The 24692-nt window shown below is 39.0% G+C and overlaps 6 protein-coding genes across 6 annotated transcripts; 3 read left to right on the forward strand and 3 right to left on the reverse strand.

Moving 5' to 3' along the window:
• Positions 1 to 1918: 1918 nt before the first annotated feature.
• Positions 1919 to 2902, forward strand: menH (putative 2-succinyl-6-hydroxy-2,4-cyclohexadiene-1-carboxylate synthase; the record flags this gene model as incomplete). Its single annotated transcript, XM_036646077.1, has 1 exon — positions 1919 to 2902. The coding sequence occupies one exon, from the start codon at positions 1919 to 1921 to the stop codon at positions 2900 to 2902; it is 984 nt and encodes a 327-aa protein (XP_036488109.1).
• A 244-nt stretch (positions 2903 to 3146) lies between these two features.
• CGCS363_v014229 (putative transporter) lies at positions 3147 to 4838 on the reverse strand (the record flags this gene model as incomplete). Its single annotated transcript, XM_036646078.1, has 3 exons — positions 3147 to 3512; positions 3570 to 4523; positions 4578 to 4838. 3 exons carry the CDS (start codon positions 4836 to 4838, stop codon positions 3147 to 3149), a joined length of 1581 nt encoding a protein of 526 aa, XP_036488108.1.
• Positions 4839 to 6285: 1447 nt separating this feature from the next.
• Positions 6286 to 7929, forward strand: CGCS363_v014230 (putative transcriptional regulatory protein; the record flags this gene model as incomplete). The annotated part of the gene is made up of 3 exons (XM_036646079.1): positions 6286 to 6437; positions 6600 to 7037; positions 7095 to 7929. The coding sequence occupies 3 exons, from the start codon at positions 6286 to 6288 to the stop codon at positions 7927 to 7929; spliced, it is 1425 nt and encodes a 474-aa protein (XP_036488651.1).
• Positions 7930 to 8176: 247 nt separating this feature from the next.
• On the reverse strand, positions 8177 to 10081 carry LIP2-1 (Lipase 2; the record flags this gene model as incomplete). The annotated part of the gene is made up of 3 exons (XM_036646080.1): positions 8177 to 9217; positions 9273 to 9690; positions 9750 to 10081. The coding sequence occupies 3 exons, from the start codon at positions 10079 to 10081 to the stop codon at positions 8177 to 8179; spliced, it is 1791 nt and encodes a 596-aa protein (XP_036488652.1).
• A 1458-nt stretch (positions 10082 to 11539) lies between these two features.
• Positions 11540 to 13211, forward strand: sdnJ-2 (Glycosyltransferase sdnJ; the record flags this gene model as incomplete). Its single annotated transcript, XM_036646081.1, has 3 exons — positions 11540 to 12186; positions 12250 to 12882; positions 12935 to 13211. 3 exons carry the CDS (start codon positions 11540 to 11542, stop codon positions 13209 to 13211), a joined length of 1557 nt encoding a protein of 518 aa, XP_036488653.1.
• A 206-nt stretch (positions 13212 to 13417) lies between these two features.
• Positions 13418 to 15004, reverse strand: ausC-3 (FAD-binding monooxygenase ausC; the record flags this gene model as incomplete). The annotated part of the gene is made up of 1 exon (XM_036646082.1): positions 13418 to 15004. One exon carries the CDS (start codon positions 15002 to 15004, stop codon positions 13418 to 13420), a length of 1587 nt encoding a protein of 528 aa, XP_036488654.1.
• Positions 15005 to 24692: the final 9688 nt, after the last annotated feature.

The raw sequence follows: 24692 nt of genomic DNA on the forward strand, positions 1-24692 counted from the left end.
ATACTCATGTCCGAGAACCAAGTTGACTACCAGAACTGAATTCATTTTGCTCGGGATCTTGAACCCTACATTTGGCAATAAAGGTTGTTTGGCTCTTAGTGGTGAAGTGAGTGGCGAGAACGTGATCCATTGTGGCCCATGGTAATCAATGTGCTCCTCTCGTTATGAATCCACTGCCGTCGTCAAACATAGACTTCCCATTTGGTTCCATGCTGTCGTCATCACTGGGAGAGCTGGCTCTAACCATGCACTGCAACGATTTGGCATGACGTTTGCCAATAAATGCACGCTGCAGCGCCCGAAGTTTGAAGAAGGGTCCATTGGGTCGTTTTGAAGGCTGCTTGGCTGCGCAACCTTCTCCCTGAGCGCTACCAAGGGTAACAACTTAGGCCTGCGATCCCATCGCTATCACATGCTCCCTATTGCAAGGATCCACGCAAGAACTGACAAGACCAACACTTTGCCACTGAAGTCCCTACCACTAGCCGAACTTTTAGGGGCATTGCAGAACCGAGGGCCCAGCATGCCTTCCGGGTCAGGCCACGTCCCATTTGGACAGCCTGCGAACTCAAGCATAGCCGTCCTGGTCACGGATCTTGCATCGCACTACTTCTTGCCTGGGTGATCAAAATGCCACGTTGATCTCATGCGTCGAATAAGTCTGTTGGAAGTAAAAGCCCGCCCCTTGAAGGATGAGTTCTCACGAGACCCTTGGTGACGAATGTGACTGATCACCAATTCTTGGCTGGCCCCGCTACCCCAGACTGTCTTCCTGACCAGGCCTAGTCTGGGGCACCTTATGTTTAAGTCTAGCTGCATTGCTCTGGCCTCCGCATGTTACTACTCTGCAGGTATTGGGTGTTGTGATAATTGAGCCCGAGGTGTCGGAAGAAGAGGCTACTGGCAATGTTGGTTGAAAAAGAATTTTTGAACCTCGCATCAATAAGAGCGAAAATGTGATGGGTTTGTCATGACGCCAGATACAAGCACCGAAGTCTCATATAAAGGGGATGTATTGATCAGACAAGACACAGCTCTCACCTTTGTCTCTCATTCGTTGTCTGTAAACCGCATCGTTCTTTCCAGAAGATATCCAACCGATTTTTCATTCTCAGCGTCGTTACTGGCGTCCTCGGTACTCTCGGGAGCTCAGCCAGCTTCCCCCTCCAGCGGCGAGGCAGCAGTCCGAGCCCGAGCCTGAAATTCGATCCCAACACCGACCCAAACTGCAGCTAGTGATGGGATGCAGACGACGGACTTCCCTGCGAGTTTGCGGTCTAGTGGAGTGGACTGACAATGGCAGACTTTGCCAAATGAGTGCGTCAAGCCGGCTGGCCACGGCCGAAATATCCACTGACCCAGAACGTGTGTAGAACCCCTCGGTCAACAGCTGTGGGGGCTGGAAAGATGGCCACTTGTACTGCGTCGAGGTCGTGATCGCCGCTCCAGAGACTCCGCGGCCCACCACCTGATTCTTCTTCGATGTATATAATGTCTAATCATGGTGGTTGCTTTCAAATTTGTTTGCTTCGACGACGTGTAGTGTTTAGTTGTCCCGGCACTCAATCAGTCCCTCCCACATCTCCGCCTTTCCTCGTCCGGGTCTCCTTTCGATGCGTTCCCAGTATTGAAGGGATGGGCAGCTTACTTCTCTTAGACAGTCTGAGTTTGTACTCTTTCTTTGCGTATTGAATTGCGTCTAGCTTCAGACGGTGTTAGTTAAGGGAAAGTATGCCTTTGTCAAGGATGCTTCAATGCGTACCTTACCTCAGTGAAGGTGTGGATCCCATCGATAAGGGTCTCAGCGTCTCCACCTCTACGCCCTAGCGCTGACATCCAAGCCTTTGTTTTCAACACCAGAAAAGCCGCATCACGACTGGAGCCACAATTACCATTCATCACACATCCCCGACTCAACATGTCCCACAGCTCCGAATTTCTCGTTCTTCCTCGCCCAGGTGGGGCGACCGCCACCTCAAAAGCCCCGATACAGGGTCCCTCTGAGTCGGCCTTTACGGAGACTTTCGGTGCGCTCCTACCACCGGCCAAGTTCTTGAAGACTGCCACTGGTAAAGCCGCCTACTATGAGATGCCCCCTTCATCAGATAGCGAGGGCTCATCTACGCCCGAGCGAGTCCTATTCATTCACGGCGTGCAAACTCCGGCCCTTGGCATGCTTCCGCTCGCCCGCAGCCTTCATGGATCGTTCCCGCGTTCGCATTTCGTATTGGTTGACCTCTGGGGTCACGGACTGAGCGACACACCTGTTGTCCCGCATGAAGCGAGCCTGTTTCACCAGCTTATTGATGATCTGTTGGATCATCTGGATTGGCCCTCCGCACACATCGTGGGCTTCTCCTTCGGCGCCTCCCTAACGGCCGGATATACTGCCTCAAGAGCGGCACGTGTGCAGAGTTTCACTCTCGTTGCGCCGGCTGGTCTCCTCCATGCTGCCAATTTCACGGCGGAGAAACAGCAATATTTGAGGAAGGATAATATCGATGAGGCTGGCGCTCGGAAATTTGTGTTGGGATTTCTTGAAGGTGGCGAGTTGGTTGTACCTGCAGACTGGAAGGACAGGGCGGCCAAGGGAGAAGTTGTTGCTGAGGCTGTGAGAGAGTGGCAAATGCGTGAGCATCCCGGTCATACCGCTTCCGTAATTGCGATCTTCAGAGATGGTCATGTCTTGGACAACGACGCTGCGTTTGCCAAAGCAGTCGAGACGAAAATCCCGTCGCTTGCGGTCTTGGGCGGGCTGGATGATTTGTGCAGCGAAAGCCAGCTTACTGAGCTTGGGTTCACGAACGTTTCTGTTGTTCCCCAGGTTGGACACGGTGTAGTTAGAGAAAGAGTCCCAGAAGTTGCGGGCCTCATTAGTGAATTTTGGACCAAGCTTGGGTAAGCTGCCTGCTGTTAAATAAAGTGGCTTATGTCAATCAGAGCCGAATTTGAGCCTTTTTGTTGATTTCGTATACGATATAGTCGAGTCTCTCTTGCGGTGTCGGGGATTATTCGGTCGCAGCAGTGCCCCTGAGTAAACACTCAAATGCTGAAATTGACGCAATGTTGAAATAGTTGCATGCCCACGGCATTGGTTATTATCAAGTATCAAAGTCGCTTGCTATCAAACTCATGTTGTCAGGTCTCTAGTAGGAGTACCTGAACTTCCTGTTCTCGAAGTCCGTCAAATCCATCAAGACCTCATCATCCTCCTCCGCGGCATTGTGCCCACTGGCCGCAGCCTCTGCATCTCGCTTTGCGTTGCGGCGCTTCAACAGGATGCGAATAGCAATAGCAATAATGACCTGACCGGCAGTGCACCCCATGATAACCTTGCAACCAGTGCCGTAAATGGGGGCTTCTGATGCAAGGAAGGCCTGGGGTCCGATGATGTTTCCTACACAGTATGCCAAGAAGACGAATGCAGTGGATGTGACACGCTTCGTGTATCCTGCAACGTTGGCAGCAGGCATCTGCAGGGCGACGACGAGGGCACCGACGAATGAAGGGCTCTGTAATCACCGGTTAGCCTACCTACACTCTTGTATCTTAGTTCCCCGTCAACTTACAATGTAGTATGCCATCAACAGACCGTTCTTATTGCCTCTGTCCAGCTTCAAAAAGAGGGAAACAGCAATGAGTGTGGGCAACACCCAGGTCATCATGACAATTGTGCGGAAGTTCTTGAACTTAGATGCACAGAAAGGTCCTGTGAAAATGAAGAAGGCGACCCAAGCGCCGTACGGAATACCATAGGCAGTAGTCAAGAGAGCATCCTTGGTAAAGCCCTTAACGATCAATTTTCCGAAGTTGGCAATACCTCCGTTGACAATTTCGTTGAGCAGTGTGTAGAAGAACAACAACCAGATTTGGATATCCTTGAAGGCCTCCTTAATCTGCGCTGGCTTGATCTTGCTGCTGAAGACACCGGTCTTGTTGCTCTGGCTGCGAGCAATCAGCAGAGCCTTTTGCTCCACCGTGTAGCGCTTGGCGGTGAGAATGTTGTTGGGGAGGAAGAAGAACAGGACAACACCCCAGATGACGGTCATACCACCGCAAATGATAAAGATGATTCTCCACACATCCCATCCGTCAGCCTGCCCAACGCCGTAGAACAAGATGCCGCCGACCATGGAACCGATACCGTTGAAGCAGTAAAATGCTCCGGCTCGCACGGGCGCCTCCTTACGAGTGTACCACATGCTGGTGACAAGCATGAATGCTGGTGTGATGACAGCCTCAAACATGCCCAGCAAAAATCGGCAGACCGCGAGGCCGGCAAAACTGTGAGATGCGGCGGTGCATGTCAGAACAATCCCCCAGCAAGTGACGAAGACGCTGACGACAGTGCCAGTGGGGAAGTGCTGAGCGAGGTAGCTGGCCGGCCATTCTGCGAGAAGGTACGCGAAGTAGAAGATGCTGGCAAGCCATGAGTACTGGCTCTGAGATGTGTTTGTTGTCTCGAAGAGGTCGAAGACGGCGCCGTAGCTTAGTGCCTGCTTGTCGATGTATTGCAAGAAGTACTGAGGGATGATTAATTGACTGTACAAAGCAGTACGTAATAGAACTGAACTCACTGTTCCCATAAGCAAGGGAAGAAGGGTCAGGTCAATGTGTCGAACAAGCTTCTTCTGTGCGGCCTCATCCTCGAGCAGCTCCTTGAGCCGCGAGTGGGGGATGCCATTCTGCTGCAGAAAAACCTCGGCCTCGTCGAGGAGCTCGACTTGACCGGTCTTGAGCTCCTCGCCGACACTAGCCGCGATGGATGGTGCCTTCTCCGCAATTTCAGGGTCCTTGGGCTTCAGCTGCCCTTCGTTTATAGACGATTCGATGGCCATTGTGGAGTCCGGGGAAGTCTGACCAGACTGGCGGGTCGTTCTTTACTCCTAGAGATGATGTGCTCGAGCACGCGATTGAACAAAGTGGATGCAACTCGGCCTAGTGAAAGGGAGTTGCTATTATTGCTAGTGTTGGTTGCAAATGGCAAGAGGCAGCAATATTGTTGGAGTTGTTGAGCTCTCGGACAAGGGCGAGTTGTCGACACTTTTCCGCAGCGGAAAACTGCCAGGTTGCGGTCGTCTTTTTATTCATTGTCATTACAAGGGGCAAATGATACCCGGTGGTGGCTCTGATAGCGCCTACGACTCGTTGACCAACTCGATAAGATACATGCCGATAGGCGCTGACTACTGAAGACTTCGGTCCCAGATGGCATAGGCTGCAGATAACATGTCAGGCGATAACTCCCAGCCAAGCCAGCGTGCTATCCCAGTAACAGGATCCATAACTTGATAAGGAACCGAGGACTGCAAGACGCTTCCCCGCGTCGGGATGGGGCCTACATGCCGCTGGGTTCATTAACGTGGAGAGCGGGTGGAGTTACCGTGGGCACTGTGCGGCATCGGTAAACCGAATGGCCCCGGAGTCCAGATTTGACCGCCGAAGTGCTGAATCTCTTGCTGGAAACGACAAAGTGGAGTCTTCTCGGTGAACCTCCGCCTTATCAGCTTGCGCGTTGACTAACAGAGATATGAGCACTAGCGTCTTTGATCGGGATTAAGCCATGATAATGGTTGTGGAGCTTTCCGCGGGGAAATATCAACAACGCAACTCCCACCCAACCTTTGCCCGAGTCATCAGCCGATATCCGGACTCCGCAACCACAGAACAGAGCTCAGACACGGACAACTCAGACACTGGAAGGGCAGAATGTCTACAGCATCAGGAGACCAACCGACGCCCCGGCCGTACCGGTCCCATTTGCGCCCAGCATGCTTGCAGTGCCGGCGCCGCAAGTCGCGATGCCAGCAGCAGGAGGGGATTAGCTCTTCGACGTGTCAAATGTGCCATGTCTACGGCACTGACTGCGAATTTCCGCCGTCGCCTCGAAGCGCTGGGCGTGCGCCGTTGAACCCCGGGAAAATCCAGAAATCGTACCGGACCCCCCAGTCCAACACGCCATGTCGAAGGGAACCTCTCGCTGTCGCAGCAGCTAAGGCACCCCAGAGCAGCATACATGTGAGGACCACCTCTACGTCTCCACCGACGAGCACGACATCAGCACCGGGTCCCAAAGCTGTGCTGAGTCCGCATAATCCGCACTTGATGCTGGCTTTGGACAGTCCCGAAGACGAAGACAATTCGCATATCATTGGTCCGGCTGTTACAAACGACACACAGGTGCTCGCAGATTACCTGAGCTCGGAACCAAGCATTCATGAAAGGATGATTAGGGTGGTCAAGCCAAGGCCGGGATCGCAAGTGGGACAAACGCCGCGTTCATCAATGGACTTGTCCGGTGGAATTCGGAAGCCTGTTATCTTCACGGCAGTCCGGAAGCGGCCTTTCGGTCTCTCGCCCCGGCAAACGGCGCCGTTGCAGAAGTATCAGATTGTGGAGAAGATGTTAGAGCCATGGACATCGACACTCATCGATCTGTAAGTCGAAGACGTTTCTTTTTTCGCTTGTCAGAAGAGCAACCCCTGTTGATATTGGGGGCTGGATGATGAAAGCTCGTCCCCACATCAGAGGACTCTTGGCAAAAAATCTCCTTGTCATGGGTTAAGCATCAGACCACAATGCTAACGGCTGTGGCGTAGATACTTCCAAAAAGTCAACATCTGCTTTCCGCTTCTGGATGAAGTGTCCTTCAAGCACCAGTTTCAAACCGCTAGAGACAGGATATCACCGGCCTTGTTGTCAGTTCTCTATGCTCACTCGATGATCTTTTGGAAGAACTGTCCAGACTTGCCATCGGAGTATTGCCCTGATTCCCGGTTCATATGGAACCAAGCAACCGAGACGCTCTTCTCTGAGCTACATATTTCACCCGGGATCTCCACAATTATTGCCATCATTCTCAATGTCGGGGGCAGGCCAACCACTTCCATGATCATGAACGAGATCCAGCTCGGTGCTGCTGTTTCATTGGCACAGTCGTTAGGTCTCAATCGCGATCCAACCGACTGGAATATCTCTATCCCTGAGAAGTGTTTGAGAATGAAGATATGGTGGGCCTTGGTGGTTCATGATAAATGGTGAGACTTTCTCTAAACAAGGTACTGATGATCAATGGCTAATACGATGTTTTACAGGCTAAGTCTGGCTTACGGCACACCGCCTCAAATCAAACGCTTCCAGTATGATGTTCCAGATCCCACACTGGAGTTTCTCACAAGTAAAGACGCAAGCGATGCGCAAAACGGAGCTGCTTCAGTTTTCATAGCTCTCGTTACCTTGACAGGCGTTCTCGACAAGTACCTCGAGTTCGTATACGACCTCAACCAGGACCGTGACCAAGATAACGGTCAGACGTCTCTCGGGCTAGAACTCAGTCTTGGCCAATGGGAAGATTCTCTGAGCGACGACGTGAGAAGAATCATTACCCGCGGCAACAACCTACACATCCCCGGCGCGGCAAACCTCCGGCTAGCTTATCTGTCGACCAAGCTTCTCCGGAGAAGAATTGAGCTCGATATTGAGAAACAAGAGGACGCAGCCCTTGGCGACGCACTAACCAACCGGTACATCCAAGTTCGCCGGGCTGCCGAGGAGATCGTTCTTCTCGTCCAGGAGTTGGAAGAGATCCACCTCAGCGACTTTTGGTTGCCCGTCAGCGCGTTCGCGTTCACCTCGGCCATCACGTTCCTATTACGATGCGCGCTAGAAACAGAGAACACGGCGGCTGGCCTGGCTCAAAGCGCGTCTTTGAGGCTGGCGAACAATTTGATTGATTCATTACAGTCGCATCAGCAGAAGTCGGGTTGGGACCTGGGAGACCTCTGTTTGGCGCAGTACGCCGAGGTTGTCGAGAAGTTGATGACGGCGGACAGTCCCTCTGCGACTGTGCCGGAGTTTCAGCAGTTGATGATGTCGTCAGAAGTTCCGATTATTGATGAGCTTTTCCCGAACTTGTGGGATATGTTTTGATGCGCTTTGTGAACGAAGATACGTTTCATGTACAACTAGAATACGAATAATGACCCATGTTTCCCTATCACTTGTCAAAATCGGAGTAGATGTGCAAGCTGGGAGAGTGTATCTAGAACGAGTGGCAAGAGGTCATGAGCAGCAAAAGGTTTACTTGACAATTGAAATCTTTATCAGGCCATCGCTATGTAAAGAACTATTCGTCTGAACAAGCGCGTCAGGAGAATTCGTGGCAAGTTTCTTGCACTCAGTCCTCGAAGTTTTCCGTCTGCTTCCACCAGAAGTTACACTCCTTCTCCGCCCATTTGTAATCTACGAAATAAGCGGAGGTTCCCAAGCTAAAGCCACCAGCACGCTCATCGTTGCCCTCGCCGAAGATCATCGTCTTTCCAGCCTCTTTTCCCTTGTTGCCAGCAAAAGGCAACCACTCAGGACGCTGCTCGAACTTGCCCTTAATCTTGTTGGGGTCCCCATGCACAATGAATGAGGTGGCATACGCATGCATCAAGCCAGCAATCTCATCTTGCTTGGGCGAGATAGACCGCACTTCAGCGTTGTAAGTCTGATACCGCATCTGATCACCGTGGTTGGCCCCATAAAGAGCAGTTTTATTGAGAGCCCAGTGGTATAGGTATACCGGGGGATCCTCCGGAGATTTGCTTCCCCAAATCGCAGTCTGCCGGACGGGGCAAGTGTATGCATAGTGTCCATAGGCAGCTTCGGCACGCTTGTATTGTGCGCCGATATCGAGGGGGCGAGTCTCCACATACTCTGAGCCCGGGTACTTGGAAGGGTCAGGGTAGAGTTTGTTCAGCTCAGCCAGCTCCTTATCTGAAAGCTGCGGGAGGAGAGTGCGAAAGAAGTCTGTGAAATCATCAGGTGAAGATGCTGCCTTGGGGACGTACATCGCGCCCTCGTTATGAGCAGATCCAGTAAAGATAGGGACCTTGTTCCACTTGCCAGACTTCCAGGCATCAATGGGACGCCGAGAGATGATGTCATCGTCGAGTACAGGTTGCCAAGCCCATCGAACAGATGGATTGGATTCCTCGTAAACTTTCTGACCCGATTCAATGATTGTCGAAGAAGGCAACGCGCGAAGGCATGGAAGGATCTCATGCTCAGGGCGGTTGTTGCAGCCAGTGAGCCCGAGAAACTCCTGAAAATGAGCCTCGTTGAGCTTCGACTCGGGTGGGTGAACTACTCGGGCGGTGTGACCGCCGGAATCCATGATGGCCTTATGGAAAAGCTTCTTCTTCTGGTTGATGTCCATAACCAGATGACCAATCTACACATCGGTTAGCAAAAACTAGGAAGCTTTTTCCATAATCAAGGCAGCTTACACCGTGAGCAGCAGCAGATAGTCCCATGATGGTTACATCATCAGGGTCACCACCAAAAGCAGCGATGTTCTTCTGAACCCACTCCAAGGCCACATACATGTCCTTGAGGCCCAGGTTCAAGAGACCTTTTTTTTTGGTTAGAGCGGTGTTCATGCCACCCGCAACACCAATGCGATACTGCATTGAGACACCAATCCAGGGCTCTTCAGACCAAGCCAGCATCGATGGCGTGTTGTGCATCCGAGCTGCTCCGCGGTTGAATGCACCTCCAGGGATCATCACCGCGACAGGAAGCTTCTTATCGCTGGCCGTATGGCCTTTCGGACGATACACGTTGATAGTCAAGCAGTCTTCACTCTCCCAGTCGGGGCCCAGCCACTCGTCGTCAGTGAAGGGAACAAGCTGCTTTCCAGGGCATCTAGTCGCATGTTTAGGTTATCAACTCATAGTCTGTCTCATCTCTTGGCTCAAACCCACCTTGGACCCAATTCGAAAGCCTCGAGTGTGCCGTTTCCAGCGGCTACAGGGACGGCATGGCGGAATCTCAACTGTCCGACCGGTGGGAGTGCATACGGTATTCCCATGAAGCCTTCCAAAGGCTCAGGAAACGTACCGTCCGTTACTAGCCTGCCAAGAATGGTGCCCTGGTTGATTGTGACCGACGCCGCCGGGCTGTACTTAGACTTCGTTGATTGACTGGCAGTAAAACCCCCTGGCTGTCCAGACCAGAAGTAGGCCAAGACGCCGGCTGCGGCCAGGGGAAGGCCCAGACTCCATTGCCAACTTGGGCTATCCGTTCTTTTCGACATTTCCTCCCCGATTCGGAATACTGCTAGAATCGAGTAAGATGAAGCTCACAGCAGGATGAATCGGCAATGCAAATCTAAAGCTTCATGATATACAACACTCAATTGAGGTTTTGGACAGCGCTATCGCCGCAAATGGGAGTTGATAACACTGGTTATGCAGGGTTTGGGAGCCGGCGAGTCAGGGGCATTGCGGGCGCTCACAGTATTTTCCCACGGCTTACGGTGTCCCTCCCACCTCGCCGCGGCAAACTCAGGGGTCGGTTGCATTTTGCCGAACGAGCGCGCTGTTCCCCGCATTGGAAGAATACATGACACTGGATGCAAGAAAGTCAGTGAAAACGTTTGGTGTTCAGTGACGGGTCATCAACTGGGGAGAACTTAGTTGGGGAGAACTTAGTTGGGGAGAACTTAATTGGGGCGACCTCCACACTGTAGAGGACCATTCGGTTTGCAGCACGATGAATTACTAGTAAATACAGACAAGTGTTTCCGCCTTCAATACCGCGGAATGCTTGAGATGTACTAAACATTGCAACTGTTTAAGTATTCAAGTTGTTGGTAGGCAGAGATGGCCCCGAATTCCGACTGAAACGTCTTGAACGCAACAATCCGGGCCTGCCGGATCCTGATGATCGACATCGGCCCCGCTGAAGAGGCCAGCACGGTAGCCTCCGTCAGTTTCGGCGGGCAACGGAGACTAGCCGAAGATCGTTGTTTGAGCTCCCCTGGTATCTAAGAGACGCCCCTAGAAACAGAAATGCCATCTAGCTACCAAGGCTGTGCTTGTCACATTCCATTGGGCTGCAACATTTCATCTGATGCCCTCTTAATTCTCTTTGGCGATGGTGCGGTCGTAGTTAAACATCAATGTATACACCAGACTGCCCAGGTAGGTAGGTATGAAATCATATCTGGAAATTATCTAAGAGAGTATATTGTGTGATTTGAGGTATCGGAAATGTTCATGTTTCAGATGCGCACGACTTTCCCTGGAGCCTACCGCCTCTCCGCTTGGCTATTTTCCCATCTGGGTATTCCAGGTTTTAACCGAAATCCTTCGTGCAAGATGCTGCACATAAGTCCCAAAACGAGGAGTCGTACGAGTACCAACTTTTGCGGCGAATGGCCCATCAGCAAATAAGCGACGTTAATGGATCTCACGTCAGCCTGAATTATCCGGGAAAGCTCCCTGCGGCGCAGTAACGAGCTTCCACTTCCATGTTTATGCCTGACGAAACCCACGCCTGTGGCCGGGTGCCTACGCTGAGATTAAAACGCCCCTAGCAATTACAGCACGCTATGTCGCCATTTGTCTCAACTATGGGCAGTGCCTCGTCTCGATAGCGAGCATTGCCGTTGAGTCTGGCGAATACATGTAGACCATCTCCCCAAACCTCTTTCTAGCGTAATGATCCATCGCGTCGGCAATTCTTGACAAGCAACGAGTTCTTCCAAGCCATGGCTGACTGGAATCAAATCTATGCGGCGGCCTTTGTGGGCATTCTGGGGGGGCTCGTTTCTGTTCACCTCAAGACCTCCAAGCGCAAGCCTCCTACAGCAGTCAAGGGCAGGCCGGACACGGTTCTCTTCGCAGTCAACACTGAATATGGTCTCTCGAACGTCCATCTCGCGACGATATTCTCGCTGCTCAAGAACCATCCCAACATTAAGATTCATATCGCTTCATTCCCCAGCTTCGCCTCCAAAGTCGATCGCATTCGCACGTACGCAGGCAGACAGAACTCCTCGTCGAGTGATGTGGTTTTTCATGAGCTACCTGGCCCTGAGTTCGGTCCTGCGACGATGATGCCATCTGAGATGATCATTAGGCCGCCTGGCATTCGTAGCATCGACACTGTGGCGAAAGCAGTGCAGGTGTACCTTGCGCCCTGGACCGGAGAGGATCATTTACGAATGCACAATTTTGTGAGGGACCTCATCCGAGACCTGGATCCCGGTGTCGTTGTTCTTGACATCTTCCTGAGGCCCGCAATGGATGCGGCCAGGAGCGAGCGGAGGCTGCATGCTGTTCTCGCGCCGAATGTGCTCGCAGACATATTTGGATCAACACAGCCGTGGTTGAGTGGCCTTTGGAAGTTCCCAGCGTAAGGCCCTGTCTTGTCCTTGTCCTTTGAAATGACTTGCAAACTGACGAACAATACAAACAGCATGGGTTCTGCTCATACGTTTCCCATCCCCTGGAGTTCTATAACTTCCAACATCTATCAAGCGGCCTGCTTCCTCTATTCTATGACGTTTTGCCCAGATCAGGCATCAAAGCAAAAATTTTTGAACGACAATGGGCTACTCGATCCCATCTCGTACTTCAATTTTCATGACCCCCCTCTAGGCCATCTCATTTGTCAAGATACCCCCAGCGCCTCTATCCCTCTCATCCGCACCCCTCCCAACGTAACGACGACAGGACCTATTGCCATCTCGGTCGCCACAGCAGAAGAACAAGACCCAGAACTTGCCAAATGGTTGAATAAAGCGCCGACGGTATTGATCAATCTTGGGAGTTTCTTCCGGTATGACGAGGAACGAGCTAGGGCAATGGCCGGTTCGTTGAAGGTTGTTTTGGAGAGGACTGAGGTACAGGTTCTATGGAAGATCATGCCGAACACCGAACCCGTGCTCGAAGACGGTGTTTGGATGCCTTTGGTCGAGGATCATGTGAAATCAGGTAGGCTGAGAGTAGAGAAATGGCTTTCTGCTGATCCTTTGAGTCTACTGGAGACTGGCCATGTCGTGCTCTCTGTGCACCACGGGGGAGCAAGCTCCTATCATGAGGCTGTGTCGTAGGTCTTCCATTTCGCTTCCATATGAAAAATTACTGACCTGTGAATGCAGGGCTGGAGTACCACACCTTGTTGTGCCTGCTTGGCTGGATTGCTACAACTATGCAGCCCTTGCGGAGAGTTTCAAACTTGGCGTAAGAGGGAATTATAAGGCTGCCCCCGGCATTTCTCAAAATGAGCTGACTGGGGCATTCTTGACGATGCTTGATGGTGGCCCCTCCTGCGTAGAGATGCGGACCAATGCCAAGCGTCTGGCGAAGTCCATTGTCCGGCCGGGAAGAGACGTAGCTGCTGATAAAATCGCGGAACTAGCAGCTGGTGGCCATTGAATTGAGTACTTGGAACTCGACACGAGTTCGGACGAAAGTTTACATTTTTTCAAGAGCCATCCAGTACAATTTCGTGAACAGGCCTGCTATCTTTGATGTTCCGAGAAAGCCTTGGGTCTTTTACCACTTGTAACTGAGATGAAATACGATCATTTTCCGATTTTATGAGTTGCAACATGGACTATTCAAGTATCGCAGGGGCAGAACTACTCAGATGCCGATGTGACTGCCAGCCCATCGAGATTGCCTTTCGCCATCCAGCCCTCCAGCATCCTACGAAAGTCAATGATTCCTGTTCCCCAGACCAAATTCGATACGCCCATTCCTTCTTTCAGCAGCTTAGCATTGCCAGTGAACCACCCAGGAGTGCATGCTTGCGAGAGCGCTGTCCATCCCACACGTTCAATCATTTGCTGGATGTACCTTTCCTCAGACTCTCTGGTAACTTCAATGACCGTTTTTCCGGGAATGGATGCATTCTTAATGGCCGTGGAAATGATGTGCGCAACGACGTCCGCTGCATTCACATAGACCGACGTGATGTTTGGAGAGGTTCCCAAATGGGAGAAAGCCGAAAAGAATAAGTTGGGAAAGCCATGGGTAGCGACACCAAACAAGGAGCCAGCTTCTCCTCCATTCCATTTCTCGGTGATGTCTCGTCCGTGGCGACCTGTGAATGTGGATCCCGTCTGTCCGGATGGCGACCCATCTCCAGATGTTACGCTTTGAAAGCCAGTGGCGAGAATCAAAAGATCCAGGGGGTATGTCTGACCTCCGTTGGCAAGAACTCCCTCGGAGGTGTAGCCCTCAATTCCCTGCCCATCTGTATCGACGAGCTCGACGTTAGGTCGATTGAAAGACGCCAGGTACTCTTCGTGGAAGGCAGGTCTCTTGCACCACACTCCGTACCATGGCTTCAACCTCTCTGCAACAGACTTACCCATGACTTGCTCTTCGATGTGTCTGCGAACTCGCTCGGCGCAAGATCGATCAGTCTCGATGAGCGAAGCCAATGACTCCTCTTGGCATCCACCATAGGGCTTCGGTGACCCAATCACACCGGCAAAGGCATGGCATTCACTCCAGCCGTCGTTGCAAAGATCCTTCTCGGGAGGGTCATTCGTCAGAGAGCGGTTGAGGTTATCCATTCGTTCGTATTGCCAACCCTTCTTGGTCGCAACATCCGATGCCCAAGTCGCCCGGTCTGTCTCTTTCTGTCCGCGTTCGGAGACATACGTAGGCGTGCGCTGGAAAACGTATAGCTTCTTTGCCCATTTGGCGACTTCCGGGACGACTTGGACAGCGGTCGCGCCAGTGCCGATTATCCCGACGACCTTATCCCTTAGGTTCGACAAATCCGGCTTTTCTTGCGAGCCGCCGGTGTAGTTGTAATCCCAACGTGCAGTGTGCATTAATCGCTTGTTCTGAATGAAGTCCTGGAGTCCGGGCAGCTTCGGAAGGTGCGGAGAAACGAGAAAGCCTCCAGCAGAGAAAAGGAACTGTGTCCTCACTGTCAGCTGGACGGGATCTCTGTTGCGCCCACGGTTCTGCACCATCGACACAATCCAGCGACCGGCTTTGTCATCCCACATCTGGCTCTGAACTGTAGTTCCAAACATCCCGCGAATATTCAGGGTACCAGCGACGTTCTCCAGGTGTTGACGGATTTCGCTGCCATATGAGTACTTGTGCTTAGGAATGTAGCCAGTCTCCTCTAACAGGGGAAGATACACGTAGCCTTCGACATCGCACATGGCACCAGGGTATCGATTCCAGTACCTGACATCAGTCATAAGAAGTCAGATATGCCAGCACAAGTAAAGCTTTATCGATTTATCGTTGTATGCTCACTAAGTTCCGCCAAAGCCGCCTGCTGTGTCTACTGCAACAAATTCTTGAGCTTGAAAGCTGGCCCTAACGTCCCACACCTACTTCTAGGCACCCCCCACATTTAGGTACCCTAATTTTAATGCCCTTATATTAATATATATTAACTTTAACTAATATTTATATATATTATAATACTATAATAATATAACTTTTATTATTACTAGGGTTTTTAGACTTATTAGATTTATCTATACTACTTTTAAGTTTACTTACCTTAATTTAAGCCCTCTAAATAGCTTTAATATTAGTAAACTTTAAATTTAAACTTATCTTAACCTTCTTCTATTTCTTAGTTTTATTAATATTAACTTCTACTTATAGTACTTTAATCTTTTATTAAATTACTATTAGTTAATATACTTTTTTATTAAAGCTTTTTTAAATCTTCTAAAAAAGTAAGTATTATATATACTTATTATTATTTAGCTTATTAAATAAGTTAAATTAATCCTAAAGTTTATCCTTTTTCTTAAAAGTTAATTAAAGAATTACTAATATATTTACTACTTATTTTTTATTTATTTTATTATTAGAGAGCTCTTTATAAACCTAATTAGTTAGTTTAATAAAGGTTAATATATTTTTAAGTAGTAGAGAACTTATAAAAGGTTTAGCTATACTAATAAGCTATAAATTAATCTATTTCTAGCTACTAATAATATTCTTATTTATTAAGGTTACTTTATATACTTTATTATAATATATAATAAAATTTCTCTTATTTATAACTATATTAATATCTTATTTAGTTAGTAATTTAAGCTTTTTTTTATATATTACTTTAAGAAGTTTAAAAATTAACTAATTAAGTAACTAAAAGATATATAATATATATACTAATAAAAATAATAAGTATATCTTATTCTTGAAATATATATATATAAAAGTAGTAGTTTTATAGTTTTTATAACTATTTAAGATTAATAATCTAACTTCTAAGAGGTTTCTTAATTAAGTTAAAAGAATAAAAACCTCTATTAACTACTTAATAGCTATAGAGTTTAAAGTTTATTTATTTTCTATAGTTATAAACTTCTAAGATGTATATAGTATTAGATCTAAAAAAAACTACTACTACTAAATATTCTTACTCTTATATATAATAAGTAGAAGTAGTACTTTATTAATTATAAAGATATACTTAATTAAAGATATCTAAATATATAATTTAAGTTATTTTTTATAAATAGAATAAATTTCTAATAATCTAAAGATAAATTTATTTAATCCTCTACTTTCTAAAGTATTAGTTTTATTTATATTATATTAATTAGAAACCTTAATAGCTATAATCTTAGGTATAATAAAATACTTAAATTATTACTTAATTATATTAATTAAAGCTTTATTAATATACTAAGAATTAATTACTCTACTTCTTTAGACCTTTATAGATAGGTTTCTCTTAATAAAAAATTATACTTAGTTCTTTCTAAGAAACTAGAAATCTCTATAGATTTATAAAATATATTTAGTAAAATCCTTAAATTACTAATAAGTTAGAAAAAAGCTTAGAGTAACTTAGATTTAAACCTATTTAGCTAAATAACTTTCCTAAGTTAGAGAAAACCTATTATAAGTAGTACTTAGGATTAAGAGAATAACGCAGTTAGGGTCTATATTTAATAAGGACTAAATCTTAGCCTGCCTTTTAGTAGCTAAGCAGTAGCTAGAAATAGGCCTTTCTTCTTAAAATAGCTAATAATAACCTAGTAAAGGCTTAGGGTAGTAGGGCTTATAAGGCTTTATAATAACTAGGTCCCCCTTTAAGGAACTATCTTTAGTTTAGAATAAAGATTAACTAATCCTAAGCTTTTTAAGAGAGGTTTATTAGAAGGGTAGTTACTTTACCTTACCTCTTTACTTATTAACTAATTAGAAAAATTAGAACTATATAATTTTTAGTCTATATATTTATTTACCTCTAGTAATATTTTTATAGTAGATTTTCTCTTTTTTGAAAATACTTAGCTATTTATTTATATTTAGATTATATTATTTTTATAATTTACTAATAATATTATTATAGATTATTAGCTTAAAGAGTATATAAAGATCTAATAATACCTTAAAATAATAACTCTCTTTATTATTACTTTCTATAATATATTAACGCTTTTTTATTATATTAATCTACTTTACTTTATATAATTAGCTTTTATAGTTCTATCCTTTTTATTTATATAGATTAAGTCTTATATTATACTTAGTAGGTTACTAATTATTTACTTCTTAGTAGTAATAAATAAAAAGAGATTAACTAAGAGAGTAATATTATAGCTATTAATCTTATTAATTAGGCTTTAAGCTAGGTAAGTATAGTAATTAAGTGTTTTTTTAAAGTCTAATAGTAGTAGTTTAAGCTAGTTATCTTTAAGGTTTAAGTAGATACTATTACTATTAATAAGGATTATAACTATATATTTTCTCTTAGCTTTAAGGTTTTTTAGCCTATTAGTAATTATTTATTAAACTATTATCCTAACTTTATCTTATAATCCCTTAGTTTAGAGTATAACTATAAAGAAGAGCTTAAGGATATTTAATAGCTTTTATATAAAGCTTAAGTAAGTTATATTTTTATATATTTTTAGTATTAAATTAATTAGTTTTTAGTAGGAAATTAATAATAATATAGTTATTAATTAAACTATAGAGGATTTTAGAAATAAGTAGGAGTTTTAAGAGTTTATAGTATATAGTTATTTCTTTAGGTCTTATAGTATTACTAATTTAGTTTTAAGAAGGAGTATTTAATAATAAGCTAATACTTACTATTAAGTTTTAAAATATAGCCTTTTTAGCTAATATAGCTCTAATTAATATTAACTTTAGCTTGTTTAGTATAAGTTTATCTAATTCTTCTAATAATACTTCTTTAGATAGTAACTTCTTAGATAATACTTTTTTTATTTATTCTTACTATTTTTATTATTTAAATAGTTTAAGTAGGGGTTAATTTAGTTACTATAGCTATTTACTACTTATTTTAGAAAGAGTTCTAAATAAACTAAAATATAATAGCTTTTATAATATCTAGCTATACCTCTATTATATCTATACTATTATAAAGGTATAGAAAGAAAGTAAGACCTCTTATAATTAGCTACTCCTTATAGAATATATTTATACTTTTAATAGTAGTATATATTATACTTAGTATTATTCTTATAGAGCTTTTTATACTATAGTAATCCTACTTTTCTTATATTTTTTAGAAATCTTTTACTAATAAGTTTTAGTATAATATACTCTATTTATCTTAAGTAAATATTAAGATATCTTATTTATTATTAATAGGTTTTATTATTTCCTTTTTTTTATAGAATTTAAAGATATTATAGTAGAGTTATATAACCTTATTAAGTAAGTATAAGATACTTTTTATTTACTTAATATTATATATTACTAGGAGTTTTCTTTCCCTATTTTAAAGAAAATCCTTAAGGTATTACTTTATTTTAGTATATATTTTAGAGATAATTACTAATAATTAAGTAGTATTTTTAATAGGAATATACTTCCTTTTTTAATAACTATTAATATATTACTTACTATTAGTTTATATCTATTTAAGGTCTTTACTTTTATACTAACTTAGGAGAAATAGTAAGTATACTTAATTCTTTTAGGTTTTATTATAAATTTTAAGTTTTTAGAACTAATTTAATTTTAAGGAATATTATACTAATCTTTTCTTTTTACTTAAAGATACTAGCTATATAGCTTAATAGATCTTTAAGTACTATATAGTTTATATTAGTTTCTACTAAATATTTTATTAATATACTTTTTAATTAGTTACTAACCTATATATTATAGCTTTCTCCTATAAGATTTTAAATTATATTAAAGCTCTTATTAGTAAGTTTCCCCTATTTAGTCCTACTTATTAAGTAAGTAGTTTTTTAAGTTTTATTAGTTTTATTTTTTTATAGTTTTATCTTTTAGCTTAGTTTTATTTATTTTTTAGTTTAGAATTATAACTTTAATTTACTTAAAAAGGTTATTTATACTTTTTACTTCTTAATAAGGGGAAAGTAGTAGGTTTATAATATTTTTATTATAGTTTTAATTAAATTTAGCTTTAGATTAGTAGTAATTTTATTCTCTTTTTAGTTTTTTCTCTTAATTATTTTTTATTTCTTTTATACTTTTTTATATTATTATAAAGCTTTTTAGGTATTACTTATATTATTTTTACTAACTTAGAAGTTATATTCTAATAACTATTTAGTTTATTTAATTAAATAAAACTATCCTTTTTTAGTATCTTAATAGCTTATTATTTAATCTAACTTCTATTAAATATTTTTATCTTCTAAGTTTAAGATAAATAAGGGTTTACTTCTTTAATTACTTTTTTATAGTTTAAGTAAGTTAACTAAGAAGATATTATATAGATATATATATTTATTAGGAAGAGTTAGGCGATAGGTTTATTTTCTTATATAATCTAGAATTTAGAATAGTTTTATAAAGTATAGAGATAACTTCTTTTCTCTAGATTTAAAGTATAAGTTTCTTATAAAGAGTAGGACTAATTATCTTTAATAGAACTCTTACTCTTTATAGTAGTTATTATATCCTTTTTAATAAGATTTTACTAATTTTTATTAAGATTCCTATAAGTTATTATAAAGATTATTTAGTTTTTTTAAATAGTCTTTTACTCTTTATATCTCCCCTTTTAAGATCTTATCCTTAAAATCCTTTTAAAACTTAAAGTAATACTTAAGTAATATTTTTACTAAGGCTTTATTAATAGTAGAGTTTCTTATATTATTATATATAAATATTACTATAAATAGTAATTTAATTTAGTTTACTTAAGATTTATTTATAAAATAGTATAAATATTATTTTAGGGTTTTATTTATTACCTCTATTTATCTATTAGTTTATAGATAAAATATAATAGAAAGTTTATATTTTATTTTACTATAATAGTAAAGATCTACTTAAATTTAGGTAGTAAATAATAGCTTCTTATTACTAATAATTCTTTTAAGAGATCTATAGACTAACTTTATCTTTTTAAAAAAGAGTTTAGCTAGTTCTATTATAATTATAATTATACTAATAATAAAGAATAAATAAAATTTAATAAATTAATTTATAATTATTAAGATAAAGTTATAAAGTTTTTAATTATTTTATAGTTATAGTAGTCTAATAATTATATCTATAGAGATTTCCTTAAAAGGTTAGTTTAATAATAATAATAGCTATAATTTATTATAAAGTTAATATTTTTTAGGTTTTATTATATTATAAATCTTATAGCTATTAATATATTTCTTAATATTTTAGTTAAGATTTATTTATTAAAACTTTCTTTAAATAAGTTTAATAGTTTTATCTCTACTAAAATATCTAGCTAATAAATTATTATAATAGAAAGATAAAATCTCTATTTAAATTAATATTTTATTAAAAATAAAAATTTAATCTTTATATTTAAAAAGATTAGCTTTTAAACTTTAATATTTTAGTAGATTTTTCTTATTAATTTAGAGAATTTACTTTTAATATTAGGAATTTTTAGACTATAAATCTTTAATAGATTCCTCTAAACTAAGAGTTATTTTAAGGTTATATACTTATTTATTTTTAGTAATATATTAAGCTTTAGCTTAAGTTATTATTTAGATATTTTATACTTTTTTAATTTTAGTTTAATTTAATTAGGATTTCTATAATAATTTAACTTTTTTAGAAATACTTAATAAAAAATTAGGATTAAGGACTTCTTTATTATAATAATTAAGGTGTTTTAAAAGTTTATTAATAAGGTTATTCTTTCCTTAGTAATAATAAATAATAAAGTTATAAAGTATAAGATAAATATATTAATAAGCTTATTTCTTTATAATATAAGTTTAAGATATAAAAAAGCTTAAGTTTTAGTAATTAGTTAGAATTTCTATAAGATACTTTAATCCTTCTATATAATATTACTAAGTCTTAAAAAACTTAATAATAATATATATTTCTTAGTTTAGTATATATTAATTTAGTTTAACTCTTTTAAATTTTTAGGACTAAAATATTATAAAATATTAATAGTTATCTTTATATTTTTAAGATAAAATACTAAAAGTTATAAATTATAATATATCTATTTTAATTTTTATTAGCTTATTACTATTAAAATATTATAGAATTAAGGTATATTAGAAAGCTAAATAGAGTAATTAAAATATAATTTACTCTACTTAATTAAACTTAATTATATTTAGTTTTTTATTATTTTTATTACTTTTTAGTAGTTTTATTAAGGGTTTTATAATATAGAAGTATTTTAAAATAAACTATTAATAGAAGTTATAGAATCTTAAAAAAACTTAAATATTATAATAAGTCTTAAGGATTAGCTATAAAATAATAGCTTCTATATAGCTAAAAGTTATAGAAACTCTTTTAAAAGATAGGATAAACTTTAGAAAATTTATACTTTTTTAATAAAATAAGTATTTAAAAAGGTTAGTATATAGCTAAGCTTTTCTTATTTAGTTTAAGACCTAAAGAATATATTAAGTATAAGTCTCTTAATTTTTAGAGAAAATAAGGATATTATTTAAATAAATAATATAGAAAATATTAATAATCTTTTTAAATATAGAGTTAATATAATTCTAAAATATAGTAAGGGTATTAGTTAAGCTAAAAAGTATAACTAAATATTTATATAGTTTATATTATATTTAAAAAGTAATTTTCCATTTATACCTTTTTATAATATAGATCTAATAGTATACTTTTTTTATATTAATTTTAGAAAATTATTATATACTTATAATATAATTTAAGATTTCTAAGATTAAGAGTAAAAAATAATAATTCTTAATTATAACTTTATTAAGACCTTAATAATTAATATATAACTATAAACTTTTATCTTTTTTTAAGATAAAAATTACTAGAGAACTAATAGAGCTTTATAATATATAGATATAACTATTTCTTAAGTTTTTATTAATATAAGCTTTTAATATCTCTAATTCTTTAAAAGAAAGAGGGTAAATAAGCTCTTAAAGTAGTTTTTTTCTTTTTATAATTTTAATTTTATAATTATAAGATCTTTATAAAAGAAGGATAGTTACTTTTAATAATTCTAATATATTAGTAGTAAATAATAATTCTAGAGGAATAATAACTAAAAAAGGGGGTTTACCTTCTTTATAGTCCTCTTTATTTAAAAGGGGAATTAGTTCTAAAAGGGTAATAATTATATATATATATATAACTAATTAAGCTTTTTTAGTAAACTAAAACCTTTAAAATACTTCTTAGGTTTTCTAAAAGAGAGTTTAAAACCATTAGTAGTATTTAATACCTCTTAAGTAAATATTTAGATCTTAGATTATAGTTATAAAGAGGAGTATTAAATTTCTTTTTAGTTAAGGGTTATAATTAATTATTATATAAAGATATATAAATAAGTAAGTTACCTCTTAAGAGTTAATAACTATAAAGGGAATTTAGTATACTCTATATATAGGGATTTATAGGTAATTAACTATTTTTAAGATAGAAGTATTAATCTTAGCTTAGTTTAATTTATATAGTTTAATAAATTTAAATAAAATTAGGTTATATTTAGTAGTAATATTTAGGTTAGTAAAAGTATATAATTATCTTTAATATTTTTTTATTTAAACTAATATATAAAAATAATAAGTAGTTCTTAAGATAAGTTTAAGAGAAGTATAAAGATCTACTTTAAAGTTTTAGTTTTTCTTAGTTTAGAAGTAAAAGAGTTTACTACTAATTAAATAGTAGAAGATCTTTTATTTTTTCTCTCTAATTCCTTCCCTTTTTTTAGGTATTTTAGAGATAAATAATTAGAACTACTATAAATATAATACTTTAAGGGCTAGCTATCTTTATTTAGATAGTTCTTAATTTAAGGGGAGGAAGTAAAAATAGAGGATTTAGAGTAATTTTATAATTTATTAACTAAGTAATAGTATTTTAAAGAAAATTTATTATAATCTTAAAGATCCCCTTTATACTTATAATTTTTCTTTATAGTTTATTATATTTAATCTACTAAAGTAACTATTTTAGTATAAATATATAAGAGAGTAGTAGATATTTTATATATATTATTCTAAAGTTTTTTAAGAAATTTTATATAATAAGAATATATTTATTCTTTTTTAGGTTACTATATAAATTTATATTTTAAAAATTAAAGATAATTATTAAAATTAATAAGGTCTTAATTTTCCCTTTATTTAATATTAATAAGGTTTTATATAATTTTTAGTTTTTAAAATATTATATCTTTTAAGAGAGTTTTAGTTTATTCTAAAAATTTAAAGTAATTTATAGCTTCTTTAGTATATTCTAGTAATAGATTAGAGATATATTAGTATTATTAAGTATAATATATAGACTTTATATATTTTAGTTTATTAAGGATTTTTAGCTAATCTTTTTTAAACTTCTTTAAAACGTTTAAATAAGTTTATTTAAGATTAGCTATTTAATTATCTTAATAGTAAAATATATACTTATTAATTAAGATCTTAATATTTTTAATTTTAAGTTTTAGGTTATTTTTAGATAAATTACTATAAAGAGATTAATATTTCTTTACTATTTTAGCTACTTTTTTATTAACTTATTACTTAACTTTAAGTTAATATTTTAATTTAAGAATCTTATACTATAATATAAGATTTAGATTTTCTATTTTATTATTTAAATAAGAAGAATTAGATACTTAAAGGATAGCTCTTTTAAGGCTTTAACTTAAGGTTTTTAGCTCTTTTTAAAGTAAACCTAAAAATAGAGGATTACTAGAAGATAATCTTTTATCTATAGCTATTTAATTATCTATATATTATATTATTATCTTAATAATAACTTAAGAAGAAGATTTAAAATTATTATAAATAGTAGTTAGGATTAAGAGAATAATATAGTTAGGGTCTATATTTAATAAGGACTAAATCTTAGCTTACTTTTTAGTAGCTAAGTAGTAGCTAGAAGTAGGCCCCTCTCCTTAAAATAGCTAATGATAACCTAGCGAAGGCTTAAGGCAGTAGGGCTTGTAGGGCTCTATAATAAAACCTTTATAGATTAGAAAATACTATATCTTATATTTATATACCTCTAATCTAATTCTATAGAGTTAAATGTAATATATTATACTTAAATATAGCTTTTTTAATAGATATACTATTTATAATAGTAGTAAGCGTTTATAGGACGTTATCTTTAGAATATAAAGATATCTAATACTTATAAAGCTATATACTAAAAATAAAGTTAATTAAGTAAAAATTAATAAAGTTATATAGGTTTAAAAGTAGCAGGTATTTATAGCGGTGAGGCATTTTTGGGGTGCCTAAATGTGGGGGGTGCCCAGAAGTGGGTGTGGGACGTTAATGAGCCGATGCGCGAACAGCAGACAACTGATTCCGGCTCCAATAGCAAGAAACTTGACTTCGTCTCCGTCCTTCAGCGGCCTTCCCTTCTCCAAATTGTCGTAGTCGATTAAGGGATCTACCGCAAGGTCGTGCAGTCCATGATCGTCACGGAAGCTTGCGTACTCCTCAGTGCGCACAGCAGCAAGAC

This window comes from Colletotrichum siamense (assembly GCF_013390195.1).
Source record: "Colletotrichum siamense strain Cg363 chromosome Unknown KSG_Cg363_contig10, whole genome shotgun sequence".
Classification (NCBI taxonomy): domain Eukaryota; kingdom Fungi; phylum Ascomycota; class Sordariomycetes; order Glomerellales; family Glomerellaceae; genus Colletotrichum; species Colletotrichum siamense.